Source organism: Strix aluco, chromosome 18 (assembly GCF_031877795.1).
Source record: "Strix aluco isolate bStrAlu1 chromosome 18, bStrAlu1.hap1, whole genome shotgun sequence".
Classification (NCBI taxonomy): domain Eukaryota; kingdom Metazoa; phylum Chordata; class Aves; order Strigiformes; family Strigidae; genus Strix; species Strix aluco.
The window spans coordinates 4,964,059-4,988,256 of NC_133948.1; the positions used below are offsets into that span (position 1 = coordinate 4,964,059).

Genomic DNA, 24,198 nt, shown 5'->3' on the forward strand with positions numbered 1-24,198 from the left:
GAGCCAGAGAGATCTGGTGTCCCTGCAGAGAGGCTGGTGGTGTGCTCCGTACAGCAGAACCGTCTCGGTTCTCGGTGGTCTGAGACACTGGCACTGGCGGGTGCTGCAGGGTGCAGCTTGTGCTCGTGTAGCACGAGGGCCCCCACGAGCGTGTGCGGCTGCCGCCCAGCGTCAGCAGGATCGGACCTTGTTGTGCGAGTGGGGTCTCAGAGGATGTAACTCAATGGGGGCTCAATATAAAGGGAATAACGTTGTGCACGTCTTCAAGAGTGAGAATAGCATCAGGCCTTATCTGATTACTCTGCTTGATGGAAAATCTCCGGTACCTGCAGCCCTTTGAAGCAGGTGGCCTCAGTTGTTTTTTCGTGGAAGCTAAGGACATGAGTGCATCTATAGAGACCATGGCCAAAGCACAGGACTTGTTCTGAAGAGATTATTTATGCATTTACCTTCATCAAAAGCAAAACCACTTCATTAAGCACCCAGCAAATGCAAAAGTGAGGGGAAAAGTGGTTTTCTTGATGAGATAAACACATTACCAGTTACTCGTTATACATAAAATAATAGCATATACCACATGTTCCAGGGAGTTCAGGCTGGAAGATGTGTCACCATTGCCATGTTCCTCTCATTTCCTGTGCATTCATCTAAAAGGTACTGATTCAATCTCTGTAACTGGCTTGTTATACACTTTAAAAAAAAAAAAAAAAAAAAAGCCCCCCAAATCCGCAACAAAACTCTTCAAACTTTTATACTGAAAGCTGTGCTGTGCGCTTGTATGTTTCGATTTGAATATGAATCAGAAGAACAAGAACTTCCAGTACTCCGATGAGTAGATGAATAGATGAGTGAAGAGAGAAAGAAGAGTAAATAAATAAAAAAAAAAATCTAAGTAAAATAAAAAGCTTGTAATAAGCCTCGGTTTTGTGCACTGCTCTGGGAGGAGAACCATCTGTCCTTTTGCCTCGGACACCATCCCTTTTATTCACATGGTCCTCTCAATTTTAAAATAAAAGAAAAAAAGAGGAATTTTTACGGATGCCTCATTATCTGTATTTTCTTTATGGAAACAACTCCCAGCACAACTTGATGTTTACTTCATTGCCTAGTATCTGAGCAGGGGCTGGATGGAAAGGACAGCCTTTTGGATACATTTTGCAGCTTGCTGTTTTAATTAGAATATTGTCATCTCTTGGCTGCTTGCAGATCTCCAAAGAAACATTGTAGCCTGCTGGGTTATTCACTAGACATTTGTGTGATTGATCTTCTTGCAGCTTTTTCCGATCGTGATTCTTTCATTTCTGTAAGCGGGCTTCCAGTCGGGCTTTGGATGCTTGGTAAATAATATTTGAAGTGGAGGGGGGAAAGGACACTGTCTTTGTCCAAGTGGATTATTTGTCTTTTCTGTGTCACCTCTGCTTCCACGGCAGGACCTGGGCAGGGCTGTGACCAGGGATCTGGGCTCTGTGTCTCTGCTTCCTGCCCGGGAGCTTGGTCTGGTGCTCCTGGGGGCTGACCTGGAGTTGAAGCTCTCGTGTCCCACACAGATTGAGTCACTTGTATGGGACATGGACCTGTTTTCTTCTAAAAGGAGGGGATGGAGGGGGCTTGTTCTCAGTGAATGGAAAGGGCGCTTTGGAGAGATGCCACCAAACCCAACGTTGCAGCTCACAATATGCTGCTTGTCACTCACAGGAAATACTTTGTCTATGGGAAGGTGATAGAGAAGTAAAGTCTAGGAGACAAAGGAAAAGATAAGGAGAGGGGACTCCAAGAAAATGAAGTTTCAACCTTAGACTGGTTCCATGAAGATCTTTGTGTTCTCAGTCCCACAAGCCAAAAAATGTGAACAGTTTGTACAGACTAATATTAAAGGTAGTTTAACACCAATGTGACTTCAAGTACCGTGTAAGGGGAAAGGAGCCTTTATCTTGTTTGTTCTGCTTTGCAGGTCTCCTTGGAACACTCGCATTTTAACTTTCAAATTGAAAATTGTTTCATTTTAAATTAATTTAAAGTAATAGCTCCTGCAATCACTCACAAATGGTAAAAAACCCTAGTATTAAGACAGTTTGATGAAAACAGGTGTTAGTAAAATGCTCTATAGACTGCCTTCAAATGTGCTTCCTGATTCTAAAGGTTTTTCTGCATTTTTGCATTCCCTCTGCTGAAAATGATATGCAGAAGTACAAGTCTTGCAGCTAAAGCTGATAATCTACACTTACCTCCCACAGTCTGCTTTGTTTATATGATGCCCTGGTGAGAAGTATTTGGTAGGGTTGGGATTCTGAAGGCAAAAGGTTTGAATAAAAAGGGGTGCTGGAAAGTTGTTTTTTTTTTTTTTTTTTTAATAAATAAATTCTCAGTTTCTTTTCCCTCCAATTCTTCACTTTATTAAAAAATTGCTTTTGATTTCTGAAATCTCTCATTCTTTTCATAAATTCTTCCCACTCTCCTCTGATATTTCAGTATATCAGTCAGGACTTTCAGACTTTCTCGATCGTTCCACAGTCTTATGCTGAAGATGTCGTTGTTTCACCCCCCAAAAAATAATAAGGCATTACTTTATTCTTTAAAAGAAGCAGACTTATATACATGCAATGTCTGCTTCAGTGCCTCCAGTCAAACTGGATAAAACTCATTAACCTGATGTTCCTGTGTTAAAAGCAATTTAAAAACAAATATAGCTTGGAAACCTAAGGATGCTGTTTAATACCACATTGTGAGAAACACGGTAGAGGTTGCTTTCCTCTTGTAACCCTGTTTCAATACTCAGCTTATGAACAGAGGAAAATACCCTCCAAGTTTTTTTGTCTTTCAGAAGTAATTTTTGAAAATGAATGTATTTTTTTAAAAAATACCCCTCCTGCTCTTCAGACCAAATCTATGTAAAAAGCTAAATTTGACCCCTAAATTTGACATCACCTAAATCCTGTCAAATTTAGGTGCTATAAGCAGCTTCATGAAGCAGATAAAAACCCTATAATTTTAAGTATGTTTTATTGTCCATATTAATTGCACTAATAATAATTCACTTTATATTTGTGGTCAAGGTATGGCAGCCAGTGCAGCACTTGTGTTTGCTGCTGTCTCTGAAATCATCATTAGGAAGTGATCTGATAAAGATTACCCTAAATTCTGGTTTACTGTTGATCCTTCACCCTGTTTAGCTTATGCAGTTTCTTGTGCTTCTTGGTGGTGTTTCGCTCCGTGGTTAGGATCCTCTGTATTCTGGGTGATGGTCACTAAGTGTTTCAGAAAGCTGCAGTTTGTTAATGGTGATTATAAATGAGATTCTAGGGAGTGGTGAAGGGGGCCAAGCCAAGGGGACCTGGTGGTGCTGCTGGAGCAGCAAAGAGGTGGCAAAGTGGGGACAATAAGACAGGGTTAGTGTCAGAGGGCTGCCAAATGGCAACAAAAAGGGAAATGAAGGTGGGAGGCCAGGGAAGCAGCATGGAGAGGGATGCTGCAAGGAATAGTGCATACCTCAGGGGACAAAGGTGAACTTTAAATGAGCAAGAGCAGAAGAGAAACAATTTCTGTGAGTTTCTAAGGCTTCAGCAAGGGAGCAAAACCGGAAGGGATAGACGTTGCCGCCTTCTCCTAGTATGTGTTTGAATCCTTATCAAAGCAGTTTATCGACTGATCTCATTTTCAATTATAACCCATAGAAGCATTCATATAATTAGATGTGCTGTTGTAATCCTCTTGAAAACAAAATATGGACATCGTGCAGCTGATAAATTGAAGTAGTAGGGAACAGCTAATATATATTTTAATAAGCAATAAGTCTAAAGTGTCTATCTAGTGAATTCTGATGATATCTTGATTTTCTTAAATTTATCTTGTAAGGGTTAATTTATGGTCCTCCTCGGGAAAAAGGGTTAGGTTTAGATGCAAATAGATGTTTGTCTTCTGCCCAGTGAAAGCAGCTGTAAAGCTCACATGGACTCCAGAGAGTTAAAACTTCCTGTGTGGTCCTGCCCTGTACATTGAGTATCTTCTAGATACTTCTTCTAGATCTTACTTTGGTCAGTGTTCTGACCCCAAGAGATTGTACAAGGATGCTGAACTGGATAGCTGTCGTCATAATCTGATAAAGGGGGCTCAAAACAGTGAACTGGCAGTGAGACTTGAGCGTGCTCTGCAAAAAACTTCCCAGGAGAGGGAGGATGTGGCACTGTAGAGGGGCCATGTCATGAAGCTGGTCACCAGTGGCTGGTGCAGACGTGCACAGGGGAGCAGAAGCAGGCAGCCACCTGTGGGAGGGCAAGGAGGGATCTGCTTGAGGAGCATCAGGTCAGGGGCAGGGTTTGCTGCAGCTCGGGAAGTCTCTAGGTTAGCTGGGACCAAGTGTGGAGGACCTGCCTGCAGTGATACCACAATCCAAGGGCAGAGCTGGGCATAAGGCTTTTTATTTCTCTTCTGTTTGATCTAGTTGCTTTGTGTTTTCCCTGTTTAATAAGTTACATATTCAAAGTTTATTGTGTTGAAATCTGGCTTTATTTGAGTTACAAAGGCTGTTGGTCGTCTTTAGGGGGCTCATTATGAAGAAAAATCGTAGGCAGTGGATGTCAAAGCTCTGGCTGACCCAGGAGCTTATTATACCTGTTTTTTAAAAAAAGATTAAAAAAGTGGTCACAGCATGAGCTCTCCCTCCTCGTTTTGCAAGGGTTACACAGAACTTGGAATTTCCTTCCAGTGTAGAGAATGATCCTGCCTCTTTGGGCGTACACATTCTGAGCTGTTCATGCTGGCTTTATGTCCCCTCTCTCCAGAGATGCTGGGACATCATGGTTTTCCTTCCGGTGGGAAGAGCTGGACAGAGCTCCTTCAAAAATCTTGCAGTAAATCCGTTAGTAAATAAATCCTGAGCAAACTTAAACACCTAATTTTCCCTCTGTGGGTGGAACGTGAGAACAAAAGCGATGAAAGCTGAGAAACAAATGAATTTCATTCTTCAAACAGTATTATTTGCAGGGCTGTGGAGTGTTTTGCACTCTGTCTCCCTGCCTGGTACAGATTAGCTGGGAAACATAAGCCAACCAGTTGAGGATCATGCAGGAGAATGCCAGGATCTAGTGGGCCACTTCTATGGTGCAATCTCCACAATGATTAATTTACTATAGGGCTTACCTCTTGGGGCCTGTTAATTCCCATCATCCTTTTTTATCCAGCATGAAGTGTTGGACTGCTCAGCCAGGACACCAGGTTTGCTTTACAATAGTTTTGTTCCTGAAGTGTTTTATGTTCTGTTCTACAATCAGGTTGCCCTTTGGCTGTTTTTTCCCCTTTCTTATCTACATTCAATAAACAACTTCAAGTTCTGTCCTGCTATTTAGCAAAGATAAATGATTTGGGAAACTGAATTCTCCCAGTTCAGCTGACTGTCCAGAATAAAATTATAAACACGTGAGATAAGATTAATAAAAGCACCAAACTGCTGGGTGGATATTCCCATTACGGTATACAAGCTAGACAACATCCTCCTCCACCAGTTTCCTAGTTTGATAAATGCCTTGAGCTGATTTAAAAATGTGTAGGTTATTTTTAACCATGGTAGCAGAGCCATCTGTATTGTATCTGATGAAGTTCTGTGATAGAGCAAATTGATTTATTCTATCTCCTTACAAGTTATACTAAGCTTTATGTTATAAATAAGCTTGTTTGAAGTACATGATGTCATTGAGCTTGAAAGTCTCTAGATAAATTTGTACTTAAAGGGTTTGTGCTTTCTGTATGAATTTAAATTGGTGCAGATTGTTATATCTCTTTTCTGTCTCTGTCTTGTGGACTGCAAGCTCTCAGGGGTCAGGACTGCCTTTATAGTTGTGTTTGTATGAAATACACAGAGGGCCCAAATCCAAAACTGGCGCTCTCATATGTTACAGTGATAAAAATAAGAGCAATCAACAAAAACAGAACCACACATTTGATGACAGGATTTTTCAGAAGCGCTGCAAGGAACTGTGTGCCTAAATCCTACCATTTGTTGTTATCAAGTAGAGGGAATTAATGAGGAGCTCACTTCACTTGAGGTATAAACAGTCCCAGCTATAGCAGGAGCATGCCTTATGCCATAGCAAGTCTGAGCTGAGGTCAGATTTGAGATCTCTGCTTTGATTTCTGTTCCAGGAGGTAAGTGGGGCTGGTGGCAGCACAGGCCCAGCACTTCTTCCCTTTGCCGTGCTCTGAGGTCACTGGGGCTTCTGTGAAAGTTCATGGGAAAGGTGGCCATAGCAGTAAGAAGAGAGAATTAATCAAATGCCAGGAAGAATACAGTAAATCCTGTCTTAGCTGACTGCTTACAGAACCAGCAAAATGGTGGCTTGAAAAAGGTACAACTTCTAAAAGAGATGGACTAGAATCACTGTCCCTGTGTTTAAGGATAGTTTTTGAGACCAATATGGAAGACAGGATGTTGCCTAATGAGTGCCATGTATGGTACAGATTTTGCTGTAATTAAAAAGAAAATGAGCAATGCTTTAATTGAGATCTGAAGATTAAAACTTAAAAGCTCAGTATCCTCTCTTACTTATTGTCAGATAGGAATTACGTTGCTTGTGTGTAACAAACCATTGCATTTTAAAAATGGAACCATAAAGAAGCTGCTGTAATTTAAAAGCAGCCAATTTTCTAGGAGTACAGTTTGCAGCTCTGTCACTTGCTAATCAGTCTGTTAAACATAATAGCCATTCTTGTCTGGAGGCAGTTAATCATGTTGTGAATGCACTTATCAGCGCATATTAGAAATACAATACAAGACTTCCCGACAGAGGAATGGATGCAGTTACTGCAATCAGTATACATTTAGCTACTGTCTTATACCATGGGTTTTTTTCCATTTCTTTTTTTTAAGTAGTCCAGCAGTGACAGATTTTTTTCTTAGAAAAATATAAAGGACACACCTGAAAGTGTTGTTAAACTCAACAGACATACTCAAATGCATCCTGTCGATCTAAATGAGAGATGGCTGCTGGCTGGCTGAACCTTTCCTGGACTCAGCAGTGTTGGAGGCTGCTGACTTTGAGTGTTGTGGTGATGGTTTTCAAGGTCTTTGAGCATTTTCACGGATGGGCTGGGAAAAAGTATCTGTGGAGGCATTCGTTAGGTGGTGGGGAGCGGAAGTTGCTGCGTTTGAGTTAGACTAAAGGAGCTCAGCATATGGGTGAACTTTTTTTTTTTTTGCTGTGCTTCTCTACATCTAAATCAATAGCAATGAGGGATCTCAAGAGATTTTGAAAGGGGATATTGAAAAAGCATGAAAGCTAATTGCTTCCAGCATGACTACCCACCAGCAATGGGTGTAAATACAGCTGTCTCAAAGAATGCCAGGACTCAAAAAAATCTAAGGATTTCAGCTAAACAATTTTCCAGGGCTGAGCACATTCTTGTACAGGGAGGAAGGGAGTTGGGAGGGGGCAGGAGAAGGGAAGGGTTTATGAAATCCTGAAAAGATTCAGAAAAGAGAGGAATGGAAGGAGGATGATTTTGTAAACTCTGCTTCATGTTAACCCTTAATGTTAGGGATATTTTATGTAGCTTAGCATGATTTGCAGCGCTTGCAGGAACCTGCCTTCTTTTCCTAGAAATCCTTTTATCTGACTCTGTTCTTTATGATAGTTGGTATTTTTGCTTAGGTAACATTTTTAATTGTAGCAAGGAAAATGAAAAAGCAAACCAATCCCCAAATTATATGACTGTTACGGCGGGTAATAAGGAAGTCAATATAACATCAGATCCATCGCACCGCAGTGTCTGTTACTGTTCTGTTCGGGTCGTGCATTGTTCAGACTCCCTGAGATAATGTGGGAAGTCCTCCGTGCGATGTCCTTAGTGGTGGTTCTTCCCGACCGTGCAGGCGTCTGGCCTGCCTCACGCTGGTGAGCAGCTCAGCTTGGATGCTCAGCCCCACTCCATCTGCAGGTTATTAAAGCTTTCATTGCTGAGGAAATTCATTGAAATCAAGTCCTGGAGGCACATTTTATCATATAAACAGGGGAGTGGGGAAGGCGGGAAGGAACACCACTTTTCCCCTTTCCATTTCTAATTATTGCTTTTCAGAGCCTAAATGAATTAACCTCACTTATTGCTCACTTGTGCCTCAACTCATTTATTCATGGTGTGACCTTAGCTCTGAGCAATATCCCAGCAGCCCCCCATTAGCTGTCACTACATTTGAATTCATCACATGTTAGGAAATCATTGTCTTGCAAGCTGACAAAGTCGTGATTACCCTTTGAAAAGGTGACCTAGAGACATTCCGTAGTGACCCTTGTGTTGACCTTACTTTCATGCCATTAGAAAGTAATTGTGGAATGATTTTAAAAAAGAGAAATATTAAGTCCACCCCTCTGTTTTTTGTTATTTGGAGTTATCTTTGCACTTCTATGGAAATTTGGATTAATTTCTAGAACAAAAATAGGCTTTTAATGGGGTGACTTACATTATAATTGCTTGTTTCTCTCTTGCTTTTAGTTTTGTTGCAAAGATAGGACTTAAAGCTGATCTCAGCTAGCAAAGGGTGGAGGTACATAGAATTACTGCAAATGGCTCTTTCTGTTCATACACTGAATGCAGACCCTGATCCACCCTGTGTTTGCTCAGCTGGATGAATTAATTTTGTTTATTAATTAAAACATGGGAAACTGATGTTTCTATGCCAGTTTCACTTTCATGTTTTTACTGTCTGTTCAGTGGGTATCAACAGTGAGAGGGAAAGCTTAACTCTTTTTTTAAAAAACATAATTATCAGCCTATAAAATAAAACAATTTTATGCACACCATGTGTGTCTCGGGGAAGTGGGGAAAGAGGAGGTCCTGTTTGTGTTAATGGGCTACACTGATCCCTGCCTTAACTTCTCTGACGATGTTGTCATGGCCACTTATTTCTTAGCAGAAGTGTGAATTAGCCACAGGAGACCCTGCACATTATCTCTCCATCTGAGAGTACCTTAGATTCAGAGAAAGCTAGGTCTAATTCATTAGATGCTTAATCTTGTTTAAATCTGAAGAGAATGTAGGAGGAATAAAATAATTCTTGCCCATGTTCCTATTTTGATTTGTTCTTCAATTATTTCATGCAGGTAGTATTACAGTAGCTTCTACAGCAGACTCATGACTTTTGTGCACTGTTAGCAAGCTTTAGAAAGAAAAAAAACCCCAACAACTTTTAAAAGTCCCATTGTCTTTGCTAGCTGCTTGGCATTCTGTTATTTACTTGTTTACTGTCTGCCCAAGCAAGGATTAACTTCAAAAAGTGTTGAATTAGGCTTTTTAAATCCTCAAGAGGAGAACACGGTTTGCCACTGCTTTCATCTATCCTCCAGCACATTAGGTATATTCGGGTCACAGTCTGCAGCTTGTCTCCCCTTTCCTTTCATTCATAAATTTCAGTGCATGGGGAGTTAGCGTTTTTAGATTCCCTCTGGTTGATTTTACTCCCCAGGAAGATCCAGCTGTCAGCCTCAATTTTAATTCTGAAATCAAAACAGCAACTGGATTGCTAGTAGCTTTCTCCTAGGTCTAGTCGTGTTTTTCTTTTCTGATGCACTTGATGTATACAAAAGAGTCTGATCACTTAATGCTAATGTCAGGCATATAAAAATCCTAAGGTGTTTAAAATGCCAAGGAAACATGTTGGAAATGCAGTTTGAGCCATTAGGGTGCATCCAGGTCACTTACCCAAGCTCTTATCTCTATATAGGAAAATGAGGAAGCTGCATATGTATTTGTACATATAAAATTCAAGAGTCTTACATAATTGTATGAGTTCAGGAGCTGTCACATGGTGTCACTCTTCCTAAGACTCACAATAAATTTGAAGAGTGTACAGGTAAATTAAACTGTTGCATGTCTTCCCTTTCATAGTAGGCTGGGGAAGAGCAGCACTCTGCGTGAAGCATCTTCAGCCACTGTGAGCTGCTAGCCAATAAACTAGTGTAGGGATAGGGGAGAAGCTGAATTGAAGAGTGGCCTTTCTTTTCTGCTTAATTACCTGCAGGAAACTAATTTATTTGGCTGTTATGTAGTGGCGTTATAGACAGACCCAGAGTCTGTCCCACTGCATTGCAGTGTGTCACCAAGGATTTCCAGCAGGTGACTTTTAGGGTATATTCCCTGTTTCCACCGTTGAGTCTCTGGATGTCCCTGACCATCCACTCTGTTTTCTTTGAGGTCAAGTGAAATGTTTGCTGCAGGGACTTTACATGCAGCTTGGCTGAAGATACCCATGCCTTGGGTTACTCAGCTGCAGCACAGACTGTGGTAAAAAAGTGCCTCCCAGAGTTGTATTCTTATTCTTTTAAAGGTCTTTTGAGAGTCTGTGGAGGGAGGGTCTTTGTATGTGAGTTCCTGCATTGCAAAGAAAGTTCTTATATCACTGAATTTATTATCTTGAATTTTCAGTCACTAGTTCCTTAAAAATCCATCTCTGCTTTATAATATATTTCAGCCGCTTGCACAGCAATGTAGAAAATAGACCATGTGATTATGGTATGTAAATATGTAAGAATTTCTGAATAGGTAAAGAAGAATTATAAGCACCATTTGGGCTGTTGATATTTATTAACTGGTTAGGATTCAGCATAAATCTTTCATCATAAAATCATTCTTATTTTTTATACAACAATAGCTCCCTCTATATTTGCATCCAACATCAGCTAAACCCTGGCCCCAATTTCTTACTGGATGTGTTTGTTATATTCCCCAGCAAGATGCTTTCTCCTGGCAGAGAAGCTTTATTTTACAAAATATACGGCACAGCAATAAAGAGGTTCTAAATAGTAGTCAGAAAAATATGCCAGTGCAATCAAAATGCTTTTTTAAGCCCCAAAAGATTACATGCTGTTTCAAAAGGGGAGAGTCAGGACAAAGGAACAAATGGAGTCCCAGTGCCCAGCAATACATGTTACCAATGGAGCGCACCAATTACACCCATATTGAATTTGGTCCTAAAAGTCCTGTTTTGTTAAAGGCTAACTAAAATAGTATCTAAGGACTCTTTTACCAGAAGAATTTCTGTACACTGTCATGAGGGTGGAAGCAAATAAAAATAATTGAAGCAATTGTCTCAGTTGTCTCCAGGGTTGTCATGATGATGTTGATAAAATCAAATAAAGTGGAAGTTATTGCAAGTTGTTAGTGAGCAGCACAGTTGTGAATTGGCAGTGGAAGAAGCTGAAGAGCTTAAAAGGTTTGCTCATTATCTAGATTTACTGTTTTGAGTTGTGGGAAAATGTTGGCTAAGCAAAATAACATGAATAATATCTGGTCTTGGTGGTGTGTTTTGAACAAAAATATTTTCTTCTTGTTTTTATGGCTTTTACTGGATTATTAAAAAGTGCTGTGTCAATTCATACATTCTTAACAGATTTAGCAGCTTGGTTTTATCCTCTGTAGCCATTTACATTGCCCATGCATCTGTGAGGAGCATGAATTTTTACAGCAGTGAAAGAAAAACAAGATCAGTCACTAAGAAATGTTTTGGAGAAGTCTGTAGTTGGTATAAAGTAAACTGGACAACAGAGTAAGTTCTCTGTTAGACAACAGGGCAAATAGTAAATTGTGATTTTGAAATGCATCATGAGAGGAAACAAAGCAAACTTTTTCCATCCCTGCAGAGTTACTTGTCACCTGCCATCCATCCTGTCTTTTTTCAATGTTTGGGACTTCAGCCTTGCCCTTCTGTGCTGGGTCAAGGAAGAAGAGTGAGCAGGGCTTTTCTCAACCATTTGTGTCTGCCTTGCACCCTCAACTGTCCAGTTTCCCTAAACAGAACAAAAACCTCTGGGGGCTATGCAGTAAGGGGCAGTGGCACGGTGTCATCTGAATGTTTTCACATTGATGCAAAAGCTTGCAGATATACTCAGGTAGTTTGCCCCGGCTTCCAGGGATGTTTATCCACACTGCAACTCTTGACAGGGATACCTGCACTTATTTATGCCGGGCTCCAGCCAGGCCCATCTCCAGTGCCCCTAAGGATGAGGCCCTTTCTCAGCAAACTGAAAGCAAGCTGTAAAGATGATGATAGATGCTGGGAGAAAAGGGTTTAGGTTTTAACATCCATTATCAAGTCAAACTTCGTGTGTAACACAATGTGTAGCTGTTTCAGCCCAGTAAATTCTCAAGTAGGATCTGTGCTTAAGGATGTTGTAGCTGCTAGAAGATATCTGGCTTTAAAGGTGTTAGGTGCTGCTAGTTCTGTTACCCAGTGCCCACATTCAGGAAGGTGTAAGGGCTGACAGTACGCAAATCTTCATAATTCAGAAACTGGATGCTGCTCTGTTAGGAGGTATTTACTCTCATTTCCTTCATCTTGGGCTGCTGGGATCTTAATTTCCTTAGGGGGAGAAGGTCAGGACCTTTAATCTGGATCTTTTCCCCAAGAGGTCCTGGCTGTCTGCTGCTTCATTTGACTTCAGCAGGAAATTAGGGTCTTGAGCATTTACGATCAATCACTGAAAAGCCTCCTCTTGTAAGTGTTTGCTCTTCAGTAAACTGTACTTATGAAATTAATCCTCTTGAGATCAAAGGAGTGAGACCTGTATTACTGAAATATTTTATAAACTAATGTGCCTTGCTTATGTAATCCTGTTCTCATTGAATTTGGTGACAATTTGTCAGAGAGACTAAGAACTGACCATTATTAACCTTGAAAAGATTCTCAAGCAACATGATACCAGACATTTTATTATTTTCAATTACCTAGTGTCTGCTCCATCTTTTTAGAGTTTTATTTACACTGCTGTGGGCCTCATAAACAGATTGCCATTTACTGAAAGCATTATTTTATGAATGAATGAAACTCATTTTTTCTTGTAATAGCCAACTGCACTAATAGAAGGGTCAAACTTTTATCAACTAAATTGTTGATGAACCAGCAGTGTGAGCTAGCCAACCCTCTGTGTGCCAGTGGCACACCCAGATGAATGCACTGTCACCCTTCACTGTGGCATTCCGCATATTCCATTCTCTCTAAAAATACATAGGGAAGGCTCTTCAGTTTGGTTAGCAACGTAAATCTTTCCTAATAACTAATAATAGGCATTTGTTTATTTAAGGTAACTACTAACTATTTTGACTGTCACTGCCATCATAACATCAATCACTGTGTATCATTCCAGTACTTAATTCAATAATTCCATGTTTGGCTTAGACAAAAATTAGGAATAAATTAAATTCAGTATTATTTCAATGCCAGATGATTTTGTAGTACTTATTAAAACCTCTAACATTAGAGGTGTGGTGGACCTTCACAGTAATCTATTATGTTGTGACAAAAAGCCTATGCAGTTCCATATAAATACTTAATAAGGTAATAAATCATAGGATCATAGAATGGTTTGGGTTGGAAGGGACCTTAAAGATCATGTAGTTCCAACCCCCTGCCATGGGCAGGGACACCTTCCACTAGCCCAGGTTGCTCAAAGCCCCGTCCAACCTTGAACCCTTCCAGGGAGGGGCCAGCCACAGCTTCTCTGGGCAACCTGTGCCAGGGCCTCACCACCCTCACAGTAAAGACTTTCTTCCTTGTATCTAATCTCAATCTACCCTCTTTCAGTTTAAAACTGTTACCCCTTGTCCTATCCCTACCTCCCTGATAAATAGTACCTTCCCATCTTTCCTGTAGCCCCTTTAAGTCCTGGAAGGCCGCTCTAAGGTCTCCCCGGAGCCTTCTCTTCTCCAGCTGAACACCCCCAACTCTCTCAGCCTGTCCTCACAGGGGAGGTGCTCCAGCCCCTGAGCATCTTCGTGGCCTCTGGACCTGCTCCAACAGGTCCATGTCTTCCCTGTGCTGAGGGCTCCAGAGCTGGATGCAGTACTCTACAAATGTAGAGAAACAAAGTCTGATACTGGATTTTTTTAGGTTCAGTTTTAAAATATATATTTTTTTCTATTGTTCGCATACACTAGCAGATTCAGGAAGAAAATCAGTCAATGTAAGTAACAAGGGAACATGACCGATAGACCTCCAAAACTGGTGTGAACCTTTACAAAATATTTAGACTGGTTATTAGGAAATATTTCTTTCCAGAAGGGGTTGTTGGGCGTTGGAATGGGCTGCCCAGGGCAGTGGTGGAGTCTCCATCCCTGGAGGGGGTGAAGAGTTGGGTTGACACAGCGCTGAGGGATCTGGTGGAGTTGAGAATGGTCAGTGTGAGGTTAATGGTTGGACTAGATGATCTTCAAGGTCTTTTCCAACCTAGAGGATTCTGTGAAAACATCTGAATGCAGTAACACAAGAGTTCTCTAAGGTGCTTAGGAGCACTTGAAACCCAGGCCTTATTTTTCTAGTGGTTTGTGCAGGCTGTGATTTGTTCCACTGGGAGATTGTTTTTAACTGAGGAGAGGCTCTGCCTCTGGGTGGAGTGCTCACTCCTTTATGGCTTAATGTACATCCAGAGGAAATACTTCAGGTTCAAGTTGGCAAGTGGAGCAAGGCCGTTGGGCTCTGTGTGCCTTGCCTGCAGCTGCCCGGCTTGATGTGTCCGAGTTCTGGGACTTAGCAACATTTTCCTGTCCTGATTAACTCTTCTTATTCTGGAGTGAGTTGGAGCTGGAGTTGGCTTTATTGTGTAGAAATCTCAAAGTTTTGGGGGTTGTTCTAGCACCTAGCAGAGGCAGTATTGCGGAAGTACACAAATAGGATTATGAATTGCAATTTGAAGAAGAGGGCCTACTTACTGGAGTTCGCAAGAGGAAATAAATCCAAGCCCGTGGTTTCTTTTTCTCCTCTCACCAGAAAGAAAAATGTGTAATGAATGTCTCATGTCTGAAACACTGGGCTGGATTCATCAAAGGGAGTTAGTAATTACCAAATTGAGAGAATCATGAAGCGCTTTTCTAAATTTGAAAGGCTCATCAAGAATAGATCAGGAGCAGGCAAAATTAATAGTTATGAACTCATTTCCATAGAAATGGACTTATTAGCAAGCATGCCAGCTGCCTAAAATTATAAGGTCTTTTCCTTGTGCTTGCAGGAAATAATCTTTTTTTATAAAAGTAATTTTGACTTTTTATTTTTTATTGCTCCTCTAAACTAGGGTTTGGCAAAATCCGTCTAAACCGGGAAAAGACTTCACTGGACAATAGAAATTTTTAACTAAAAAGGGAAGAAAGATGTGGAAAGGAGAAGTGATATATAGTCCTTGGATTCCATCAGACTCTTCCCAATAGTGCAAACTTATTTAAGAGAAAAATGGAATAAGTCTCAAGAAAAAGCTGAAAAATCTTTATAGGATAAAGTTTGGTTTAGCAGGATTTAATGGCTGATAACAGCATGAGTTACAGTCGTTGTCTTCTCTGCTAGTGGATTTTCCCACTGTTAGCGTTTTGTCTTCACCAGGCAGTTGCAGATCGACAGTGACTACAAAGACCAACTTACTGGCCACCAGCTACAAATCAGACTAAATGCTGAAGATTTGCCATGGCAGGGTGGAATGACTCCTTTTAAAAAGGGTTATAGTGTAATGCTGCTTAGCCAGGAGAGGAATTTAGATACAGGTGTTGCCATGTGGATTTATCAGCTAATGGAGCTGACATAAGTAAATGCTAACCTTTAAGGTCTTGATTATGGTTTAATTTATCTCTGGTTTTACTTTAGCAATCTCCATCAATTTCAGTGGAAAAAGACAGTGGTCTCCCACACGGTATGATAGAGGATGGTTAATAAATTGCAAGAATTATGAATATAGTACTAATCTTCCTGCTAGGAGAGAAGCCCCTGTAGGATAAGAGATGCAGCAGCAGTCTGAGCACTAGTCTAAGCAAGAGAAAAGTTAACTTTTCAGGTTTTATCATGGGTTCATTATAGTTGTAACCTGGGAAGAGACTCGGAAAAAAGAGGGTGGATTAGTCCATGGGGTACTCCGTGTCCCAGATACTGTAACACTTGGCATTACTTGAATTGATTCTTTGTCCTAAAGAGGTAAAAAGGGAGACCATCATTTTAGAGAAAATTCATTGACCTGCTGTTCTGAAGGTAACTGGAAACCTGCTGGTGAATAAAGGAGTCCAGAAAGTTGAAAATGGTTTTCTGATGCTCTACACTCAGAGGAGAAACTCTCTAAGTGAAAGATGGTTAGATACAGTAAGTCCATCTCTTTCAGTAAAAATCCAGATGAAAAGAAGTGGATCCTTCTTTAATCAATATCAATATGTCATGCTACGTGGTTTGCTTCTAAGATAAAGCAGAAAACATTGACAAGCCATGTTGTTTTTCCAGGTGATGATAAGGATTCTCTTTGGAACAAGAACCTAGTAAGTCCTGGGAGACCTGGGAAGTCTGCTTTGCTTTAGTTCATACATTAATATTAGTTAGGTCTGAGGAAGGTTTATGTGAGTGAGTTGCTGCTCTTTTCTAGATGCACAGAGACTTAATTTCTAATCCAGCAGTGTATAACATGTCTACCTTTAAATGAAACGTCTTTTATAGCTATACAGCCATGCTAAGGATGCAGTGAAGGTCTTTACATATTTACAGGTGCAAGAGTCATTTTACTCCCTGGCAATTATTTCAGCTTGCAATATAGGCAAGGCACACACACGTTTTTTTTACGGAGATCTGAGTCCCACTCCGTCTTAAAAATATAAAACCACTATTATGGTTATTTTTTGGATGTGTAAAAAGACAAACACGAAAGGAAAGTTGAAGGCATGACGGACCAAGCTCAAAGAAGTGCCGATGTGGAAGTGCAAAGACATGTGGAATGGATTTATCAGTGCACGCTAACCCGGTATTATTTAAGTGGCGTATCTAAAGCAAAACCTTCCATCAGGGGTTTTGTTCCAAATTTGAAACCACTCGTGGGTGTTTTTATGAGTGGCAACTATTGACTTGAACAGATTGAACCTAAATTGCAGATCTAAATATACCTTGACAGGCCCAATATCTAGATCCGTAGTTAGTGTAAAGCTCATCCCTGAATTTTATTTCTGTGTTGTAAGCAAATTAATTTTATGTAATTTAGATAAAACAAACTGCCAGAAGTGATACGCAGAAGACTATGAATTTGAGTATGCTTTTGTGGTGCCCACAGTGGTTATGTTTTTAACAGAAATGGTTTAATTACATCCCTAGTATTGTGTAATAATATTAGCCTCAAAAGGTTTTTGCTGATTGTCTGGTTGGTCACCCAAAAGATGCCTTAATAGCTTCTGGTTTTGCCTGGAGGTGGATATTATCTTCTGTCAGCATGGAAAATATTTATCCTCCAGGCATTGAAGCATATGTTTGTGTTGTTTGTTGTCAGAAAGAAAACATAAAAATCAATAATTCTTGTTCAGATTTTTTTCCTTTACAATGTGCCTTCAAAAACATATGGCAAAACCAGATTCTGCCTCTGTGCAGTTGGGAGAAAGAAAAGGATGTTTAAGTCTTTGTTTGTAAGTCTCTGCTCTTTGTAGTAGTAGGCTGAAACTTTCCATGAACACAGCTCTTGGAGCCACTACTTTAGGGTAAGGGCACACAAATAATGTGCTGTGGGACAGGACAGAGGGTGAAATTACAGAGGACAGGTCATTACTGAGGGTGCCTGCCTGCCCAGGACACATCCCTAGATTGGGAACTAGCTCATGCTCACAGTAAGAGCATATTCGAGTTGTTACAGATGGCCTAGCGTGCTGCAAATTCATGTTTTAACCGACTTTATGAGCACATACCCTGAAGCTTCAGTAATGCTGGTAACATTGGTTGTCTTTTCAACAAAATACGATTAAGCAGGTGGGTCTGCAGTCAGGTTAGCTGCCTTTCCATCCTGCCTCTGTGTTTTGTAAGCTGCATCAGGTCTCCACACTGCAGGTGTCTGGGAAATTGGGGCAGGAACTTGTGTGCTGCTTTGTAAAGTACCTTAATTTTTGTGGAAGTAAAGCACTGGATGAGCAAAGATCTATTTTCTAAGTAGGTCCCTGCTGTGGATATGCCGAGTGCCGTTGGTTAAGTCTTGGTGTCTGTTTTCTTCTTTGTAACATGAAGATAAGATCTGTCTTTCTAACCTGAGGATTAATTATTAATATTTACATAGTGTTTGACCAGAGGAGAGTGCTAAGTGTTGTTGTTAACAAAAGAAGCAGAAGTAATTTTTAAATACAGTTCTGAATGCTATGCATTTACATCTGTTTCTGTACCTTTAAACTTTTATTTCCAGGTGAGAAATATAAAATAATCACCGTATAATTACAAGTCTGCACCACTGATGAGAAGAATGTTTTCATGAATTGAAAATAAGGATAACCTACCCCCCAGTTTTTGTCATGTATAATTTCTGTGAATCCATTTTTGCACCAAGATAAAGACAAATTTTGGTTTGAAAAACTTCCCCGCCCCCCAAGAGCTCATTTCTGATACAGCATGAGGAATGGCCAAGTATTCTGTTGTTTTGGAGCATCAATATTTGCAGAACAAAATTATAATAATGCTATATTAAATAATTAAGCAACATCTGTGCAATGCAGTTCCCAGGGTTTGGGGCTTATTCTGTAAGTTCGTGGTGATTGTGGAGAACAAATGACTGAGTTTAATGGAAAAAATGCCTCCACTTCTGGAAACTAAAAGATACAGTATCACCTTATCTGTAAAGTGTAGCTGTTGCCCAGTGTGTAGTTTGATTTAAGTTTCTGTCGGTCTTCAAGCCTGTATGTTGAATTTAATGCTGAATCTTCTGGTGAATAGAAAAGAGAAATCAAAACATATCTTTCTGTTATTAACGTCCTACTGATGTTGTGGGAACTTTTTTTTTTTTTTTTCTCTTCAGAGCAAACATGTCCTCCTACGAGATCCTGCAGATGGACTTTGAGATTGACAACACTAGCAGCCTGGCAGGAGCCCAGCAAATTACCTGGCAGGTGGAATACCCTCGAGATGACTCCGTGAGTGAACTGGTGGTCTCCGAGATCTTTGTCAGCCGAACAATGTTTGTGGGAATTGTTCCTCTTGCGATGGTAAGAACCTGCTGCTGCTTCTTTTTGCTAAATGTTTCCGTTGATTCTCATTAGTATTCAAGGGAATGTGAGCCATTTTATTATATGCTACTTCCTATGCACCTGCTGCAAGTGATTTAAATGCAAAAAATACATTTCAATAATATTTTATTTACCTGATATGCCCATAATGGCTCCTTGGAAACCATTTGAGTCTTTTGTGAAAATCCTTTACTGTTTGTGGATTATTGGCCTGGTTCATGGTAATAGCTCCTTTGGAGCCATTGTCTTCTGGTGTATTAATGTGACTGCCATGCATGTGCTCTAAGGGTAAATGTTGCAATTAGTTGGGACATTTTCAATGAAATAAATTAGCATGCATGTGTGGGAAACTTCATTGGTAAACCAAACAACTGGACTGTTTTCTGATTTGCTTTTCCCCAAAGAGACACATAGTCTAGTGAGCTGCAAAGTGTCAATTTAATAAAAGGTCCATTTTGAGTTACAGAGAAAGGACAAAATACTTTCTGAAGATGTAGGTGTCGGCCATATTTTCAAGGCAGGTTTAAGGTGTACGTGTGCAGAAAACTTGAAGCTGATGGTTTATTTAAAAAATGCAAATATCTCCTTTTAAAATCAAATGCACTTTTTCTAGGAGGGACCTTTGGCCTACGTTTGGGCCTGATGGACTTCTTAGTACTAGAGCTTTAAGCTTACAGGACCAGTGATTTCAGTGAGGATATTTTGTTGCAAAACTAGAGAAACAGCCAGAGAGCCTGGATGTTACACCAGTTCCCTTAAAAATACTCCAGTAATTTTTGTTTACCTCCTCATGAACGTTTGCCCTTCCTTTCTGAGTTGGTCTGTGCTGGTTTTCTTTCTATTACACCATACAACCAACAAATATTGGTGTTTTCCTCTGGATGACCGTTAGCTTCTCCTACTAGGCCAGTAGCAAGGAAAGATGCTTGTAAAGGTAGACAAGACCCTAAATTTAATTTCCAGTTCCTACTGCCAAAGTCTATGCTTACTGGCAGCCCAGTGATAGAGGAGAAATTATATGCAGAAAAGTCAATAGAGAATTTTCTTCTAGTGCCTTTTTTTTTTTTTTTTAAGCATGTAGTAGATGAAACAAAATTGTGTGGATGGAATGTTATCAAGTAGTAATGGTGAATCAGATATAATAATGACAGAATGTGGTGCATGAACAGTCTTGCACATAGCATTGCCCGTTTCAAATGGACAGCATTGAGTTTACGCCTTGCGGAGCACTGCAGATATAAAAGAAAAGCGAATCCAACCCAAAAGCCCATTGTGAATGTTGGATCAGAGCTTTGCTGCTGCCTCTGCCAGGGTTTTGCCAGGGTTTTACTTCATCTCTTTGCAGTTATGGCAGATGTTGGCCACTTCAGCTCTCTCTAAATGTCCTTGGACCAAATCTGAGGCTGAATCTGAATTCAAATTGGAGCTAATCTAGTCTCTGACACTTTGTCATTGTAAACTAACTGTGGAGTAAAGGAAAATGCTTATTTTGTGAATTTATGACCTTAGTCATTAAATGGGTATCTTGTGGGCTATTATTTTGCTGTTGCATGTGAGCATCCTTGACTGTCTTGGCCTAAGGCTGATAGGAGAGTTGATGACAGCTATGGCAGGAACAACAGCAGGTATTTGCATTTCTTTCCCTTATGTTTGCCAGTTTGTAGTCCTGCTTCACTTCACAGGCACTAACCGGTGCAGGTTCTGGCGCTGCATTGCCCAATCAGGAGCAAAAAATAATTGCTCTATGCATCATCCTGTGTTGTTCAGAGAAACATGTTTCCGAGGCCCAGAGTTCCTGACTGAACTAAATGCATTTTAACGTTTATTCCTCTTCAGGATTTGCCTGGCTCGTTGGTAAGGCAGTTTCCCTCTGAGTGCAGGTGGTATCTGTAAAGGAGAGTTTTGTCATCTCATGGACCGTGGTCCCTCAGAAGAGCATCACAAAAGGGTCCAGAAACCAGTGCATTTCCATGCCTTTGCTATTACACTGAACATAAATTACTTGCTGTTCCTTTTCAGTGTATCCACTCTTTCATGGTAAACATTGAATATTTATAGATGAAAACAGAATTCATTGGAGAGTATAAGATTGGAGCAAAACATTCAGTCCTTGATTTGCAGGAGTGAATGTTTTGATGGGATTACCAAAACCTCATGGTGTTTCAGTAGTAGCAACACCAGCATTTGCATGAAGAGGTGCAGATCAGTGTCAAAAAGAGGAAAAATTTCTTTCCAGTAAGAAGACACTGAGGTGGATTCAGTAAGAGCTTAGTGGAGGAGAAATTAGCTGTGAAATCCTGCAAAACAAAAGTGAACTTTAATGTGTGGATATCTTTCTGTAGGTCACTTGGTTCTTTCAATAAAAAGACATCCTCTTCCATATGGTTTGGAATATTGCTGTTTTGTTGCTGCAGTTGGTCATGAGTTCATCTTTGTTTTCCATGCTACTTTCTTAAACAGGAGAAAATCGAAAGAGCCCCCAGATAATTTTTTTCTGTCATTGCATTGTGGTGACTCTGGAGATAGCGGTGGGGATATTTTTCTCATTACTAGCTTGCCTTATTTTTTGTAGATAAAGATATGGGAGACTGCATTGTAACATTTGAATAATAGCCTGATGAAAAGAGCTGATTTTTTGCTTTAGTGAGTTTATGAAGCCCTTAACATCAAATCTCATGTTCTTAACATTTACGTTTGGTAGCAAGCTTGAAAGGCATTTTTTTTGTTGCTTTTTTGCTTTTGGGTTTTTATAAGTGAGGATACAGCTGATTTTTGCACATTATGTAGCAAGAAATAGCTCCTTATTAGCAGACAATCTTGCTGTAATGAATTGATATTGCATATTATTTCTGGATAGTCCTTTGCTATCAAATCAGCAGCACATTAATAAGCACTGTTTTGAGATGCACAGAAGGAAGCAGGACCAGGGAGAGCCTACAGGTGGAATCCTGGCCAGGGTAGCACCCATCAGCTGTGCTCTGTGCCTGCTCTTAGCCTCCTGAGATGAGGTTGTGTCCGACGTAGCTCAGTGAACGAACGTTGTGGTAAACTGCAATGCCTATATGCTGTGACTAAAAAGGAACAGAGATTTTTAAGCCTTGATAGGGACATTAGGAAGTAACTGGAAACTTGTTAGCTTGTGAGAAAGTAGAAATACTTAGTGTAGCAAAACCAACTGTTCTTCCTTCTGTATGATAACTAAAAATACTGTGGGATTCTTAGGGGGTTTGCATGTTTTTTGAAAGAGGACTAAAACACAATCTTGAAATATTGGAAATTCCTCCCAAACTACCCATTTTAGTTTGAATGATCCTCCATATAATAATCTCAGTGTTATTTATGGCCAAATTCAGTGCATTTAAAATATGTACATAAATAAAACGTTTGCACTAATGAGAGAAAATAAAACAAAATTTCATATTGAAAGAGCCTGCTTTCTGCATCATCTGACAGCCCTCCCCAAATCCTTGAGCTCCTTCTAATTGAAACATCCAGTTTCAACTGCACAGGGCCAGACAGTTGGGATTTCCATGGGAACTACATCCAGATGGAAACAGCACAGTCCAGTAATTTAGAATTTGCTTTCTGAAAGTCTTATCTCTACTTCTGGGTGAGCAACGTAGACTCTGTGCACAGTGGGAAGGTGCACAGAGAGGACGCCGTGGGAATGCAGACCACCCCTAGCTGACATGGCAAAGAAAAGAGAAAATATCAAGATGAGTGATCACAATTGCATGCAGCCTACACTTCTCAGGAGCTGATTTGGATGACAGCTGTGATAACCCTACTGCTGCTGTAAGGGCTGGCTTTCTTTGTGGAGTTGTTCTTGCAGCTCTGCTTGTAAATCAGATGCCTGTGGAGAGGCTTCAGTCCTATAGCACTTATTATAGAGGAACATAGTGGGGAATGCTCTCGTTAAGCTGTACTGTCATTTCCATCGTGCCCAGCTGCTGAGAAGTGTGGAAAAGGAAGGGACCAAGTCCCGTGCGTACAGCCAAAATCGTATGGGAAGACACATTAGGTCTCACTTGGGGAATGTTTCGAGAGGTGAAAGGACTTGAGAGGGTAGACTGTATCTTTCAGCCTGTGCCCCCCCCACCCCCTTCCTCCCCAAACCAAACAAAACACATAGTTTTTGTTTAGTCCAAAAACTTGGCCTTATTACCTCTTAGCGGGTGACTAGAGCACCAGTTCAAAAATCAATTCAGAGTGCAAAGCGCTTACAGTCACTGGCACGGTTTCCAGCCTCACCTACGATCTGATCCCAGATGGTATTGCTGTGTGCATTTTACGCCATTTTAGAAACAGATTGTTTATTTTGTCTAGTACTCAATGTGACTTATGCTGAGATGATCAGACAGGATTCTGGGCCTCACATGCCTGTCCTACCTAGCCTTTGTTTTATAAAGTAACTGAGCTCCCAAAGTGCTTATACCTATAGCCTGCCTTTTGTTCCTGGAAGGTCTTGTTTCTGTAGATGAGGCTAGGTTGGGAAATTCACCCCTTCTGAGTATGAAAATTGGATATATGCATAATTGTCCTGTTGTATAACTGTAGAGGTATAATAATATATGTATTGAGACAAATAGTCATAAGATACCCAGATATAAATATGTAGGGAAATACAGATTCTTTCTTAGTTGCTTTTTTTCACACTGCTGTAGTAGTGGTCAGTGAAATTCTAAGTTCTTTGGACAACAGGCTGAGAGAACACAAAGTTCAAAATGTAGCAACCTCTGAAATCCTTCAGGATGCTGCTCTTTTAATACTGGAACCTCTGCAGCTAGGTTCCTGTGAGGAGGGACAGTGGATTTGAAAATGAATGAAACCATCTATACGTGTGTATTCCTCTATAAGTATAACTTCGCAGGTCATTCTAAATTCATTTTCTGTGAACTGTGACACATAAAATACATGAAGATGCGTTGTCCTTAACTGCTAGAGCATTTTCTGATAGCCAAAAGGGATTGGATGGGCCCGTTTACACAAGGAAAATAAATAAATGCTAATTCCTGAAGCTCCATGCAGATTAACAAATTATTTTTTCCTTAAATACTCTATTATTATTTAGTATTTATGTAGTGTTTTATATTTTCAGAACACTTTACAGACATTAATTAATCACACCTGAATAAAACAAGCTCGAAGAGAATGGAAAATTACATGGAAATTAAGTCACTCTTATTCAGTTTTACCTGTTTCTGAATGATTTTGAATGATTTGTAAGTCACTTTTCGT

General features: G+C 40.3%; 1 protein-coding gene across 1 annotated transcript in view; it reads left to right on the forward strand.

Moving 5' to 3' along the window:
• The window catches only part of TMEM132B (transmembrane protein 132B), a 256,832-nt gene that overhangs the window by 156,853 nt on the left and 75,781 nt on the right, over positions 1-24,198 (forward strand). The window contains exon 4 of the mRNA XM_074844343.1: positions 18,753-18,939. Coding sequence (XP_074700444.1) covers positions 18,753-18,939 — 187 coding nt within the window. The remainder of the gene's footprint in view (positions 1-18,752; positions 18,940-24,198) is intronic.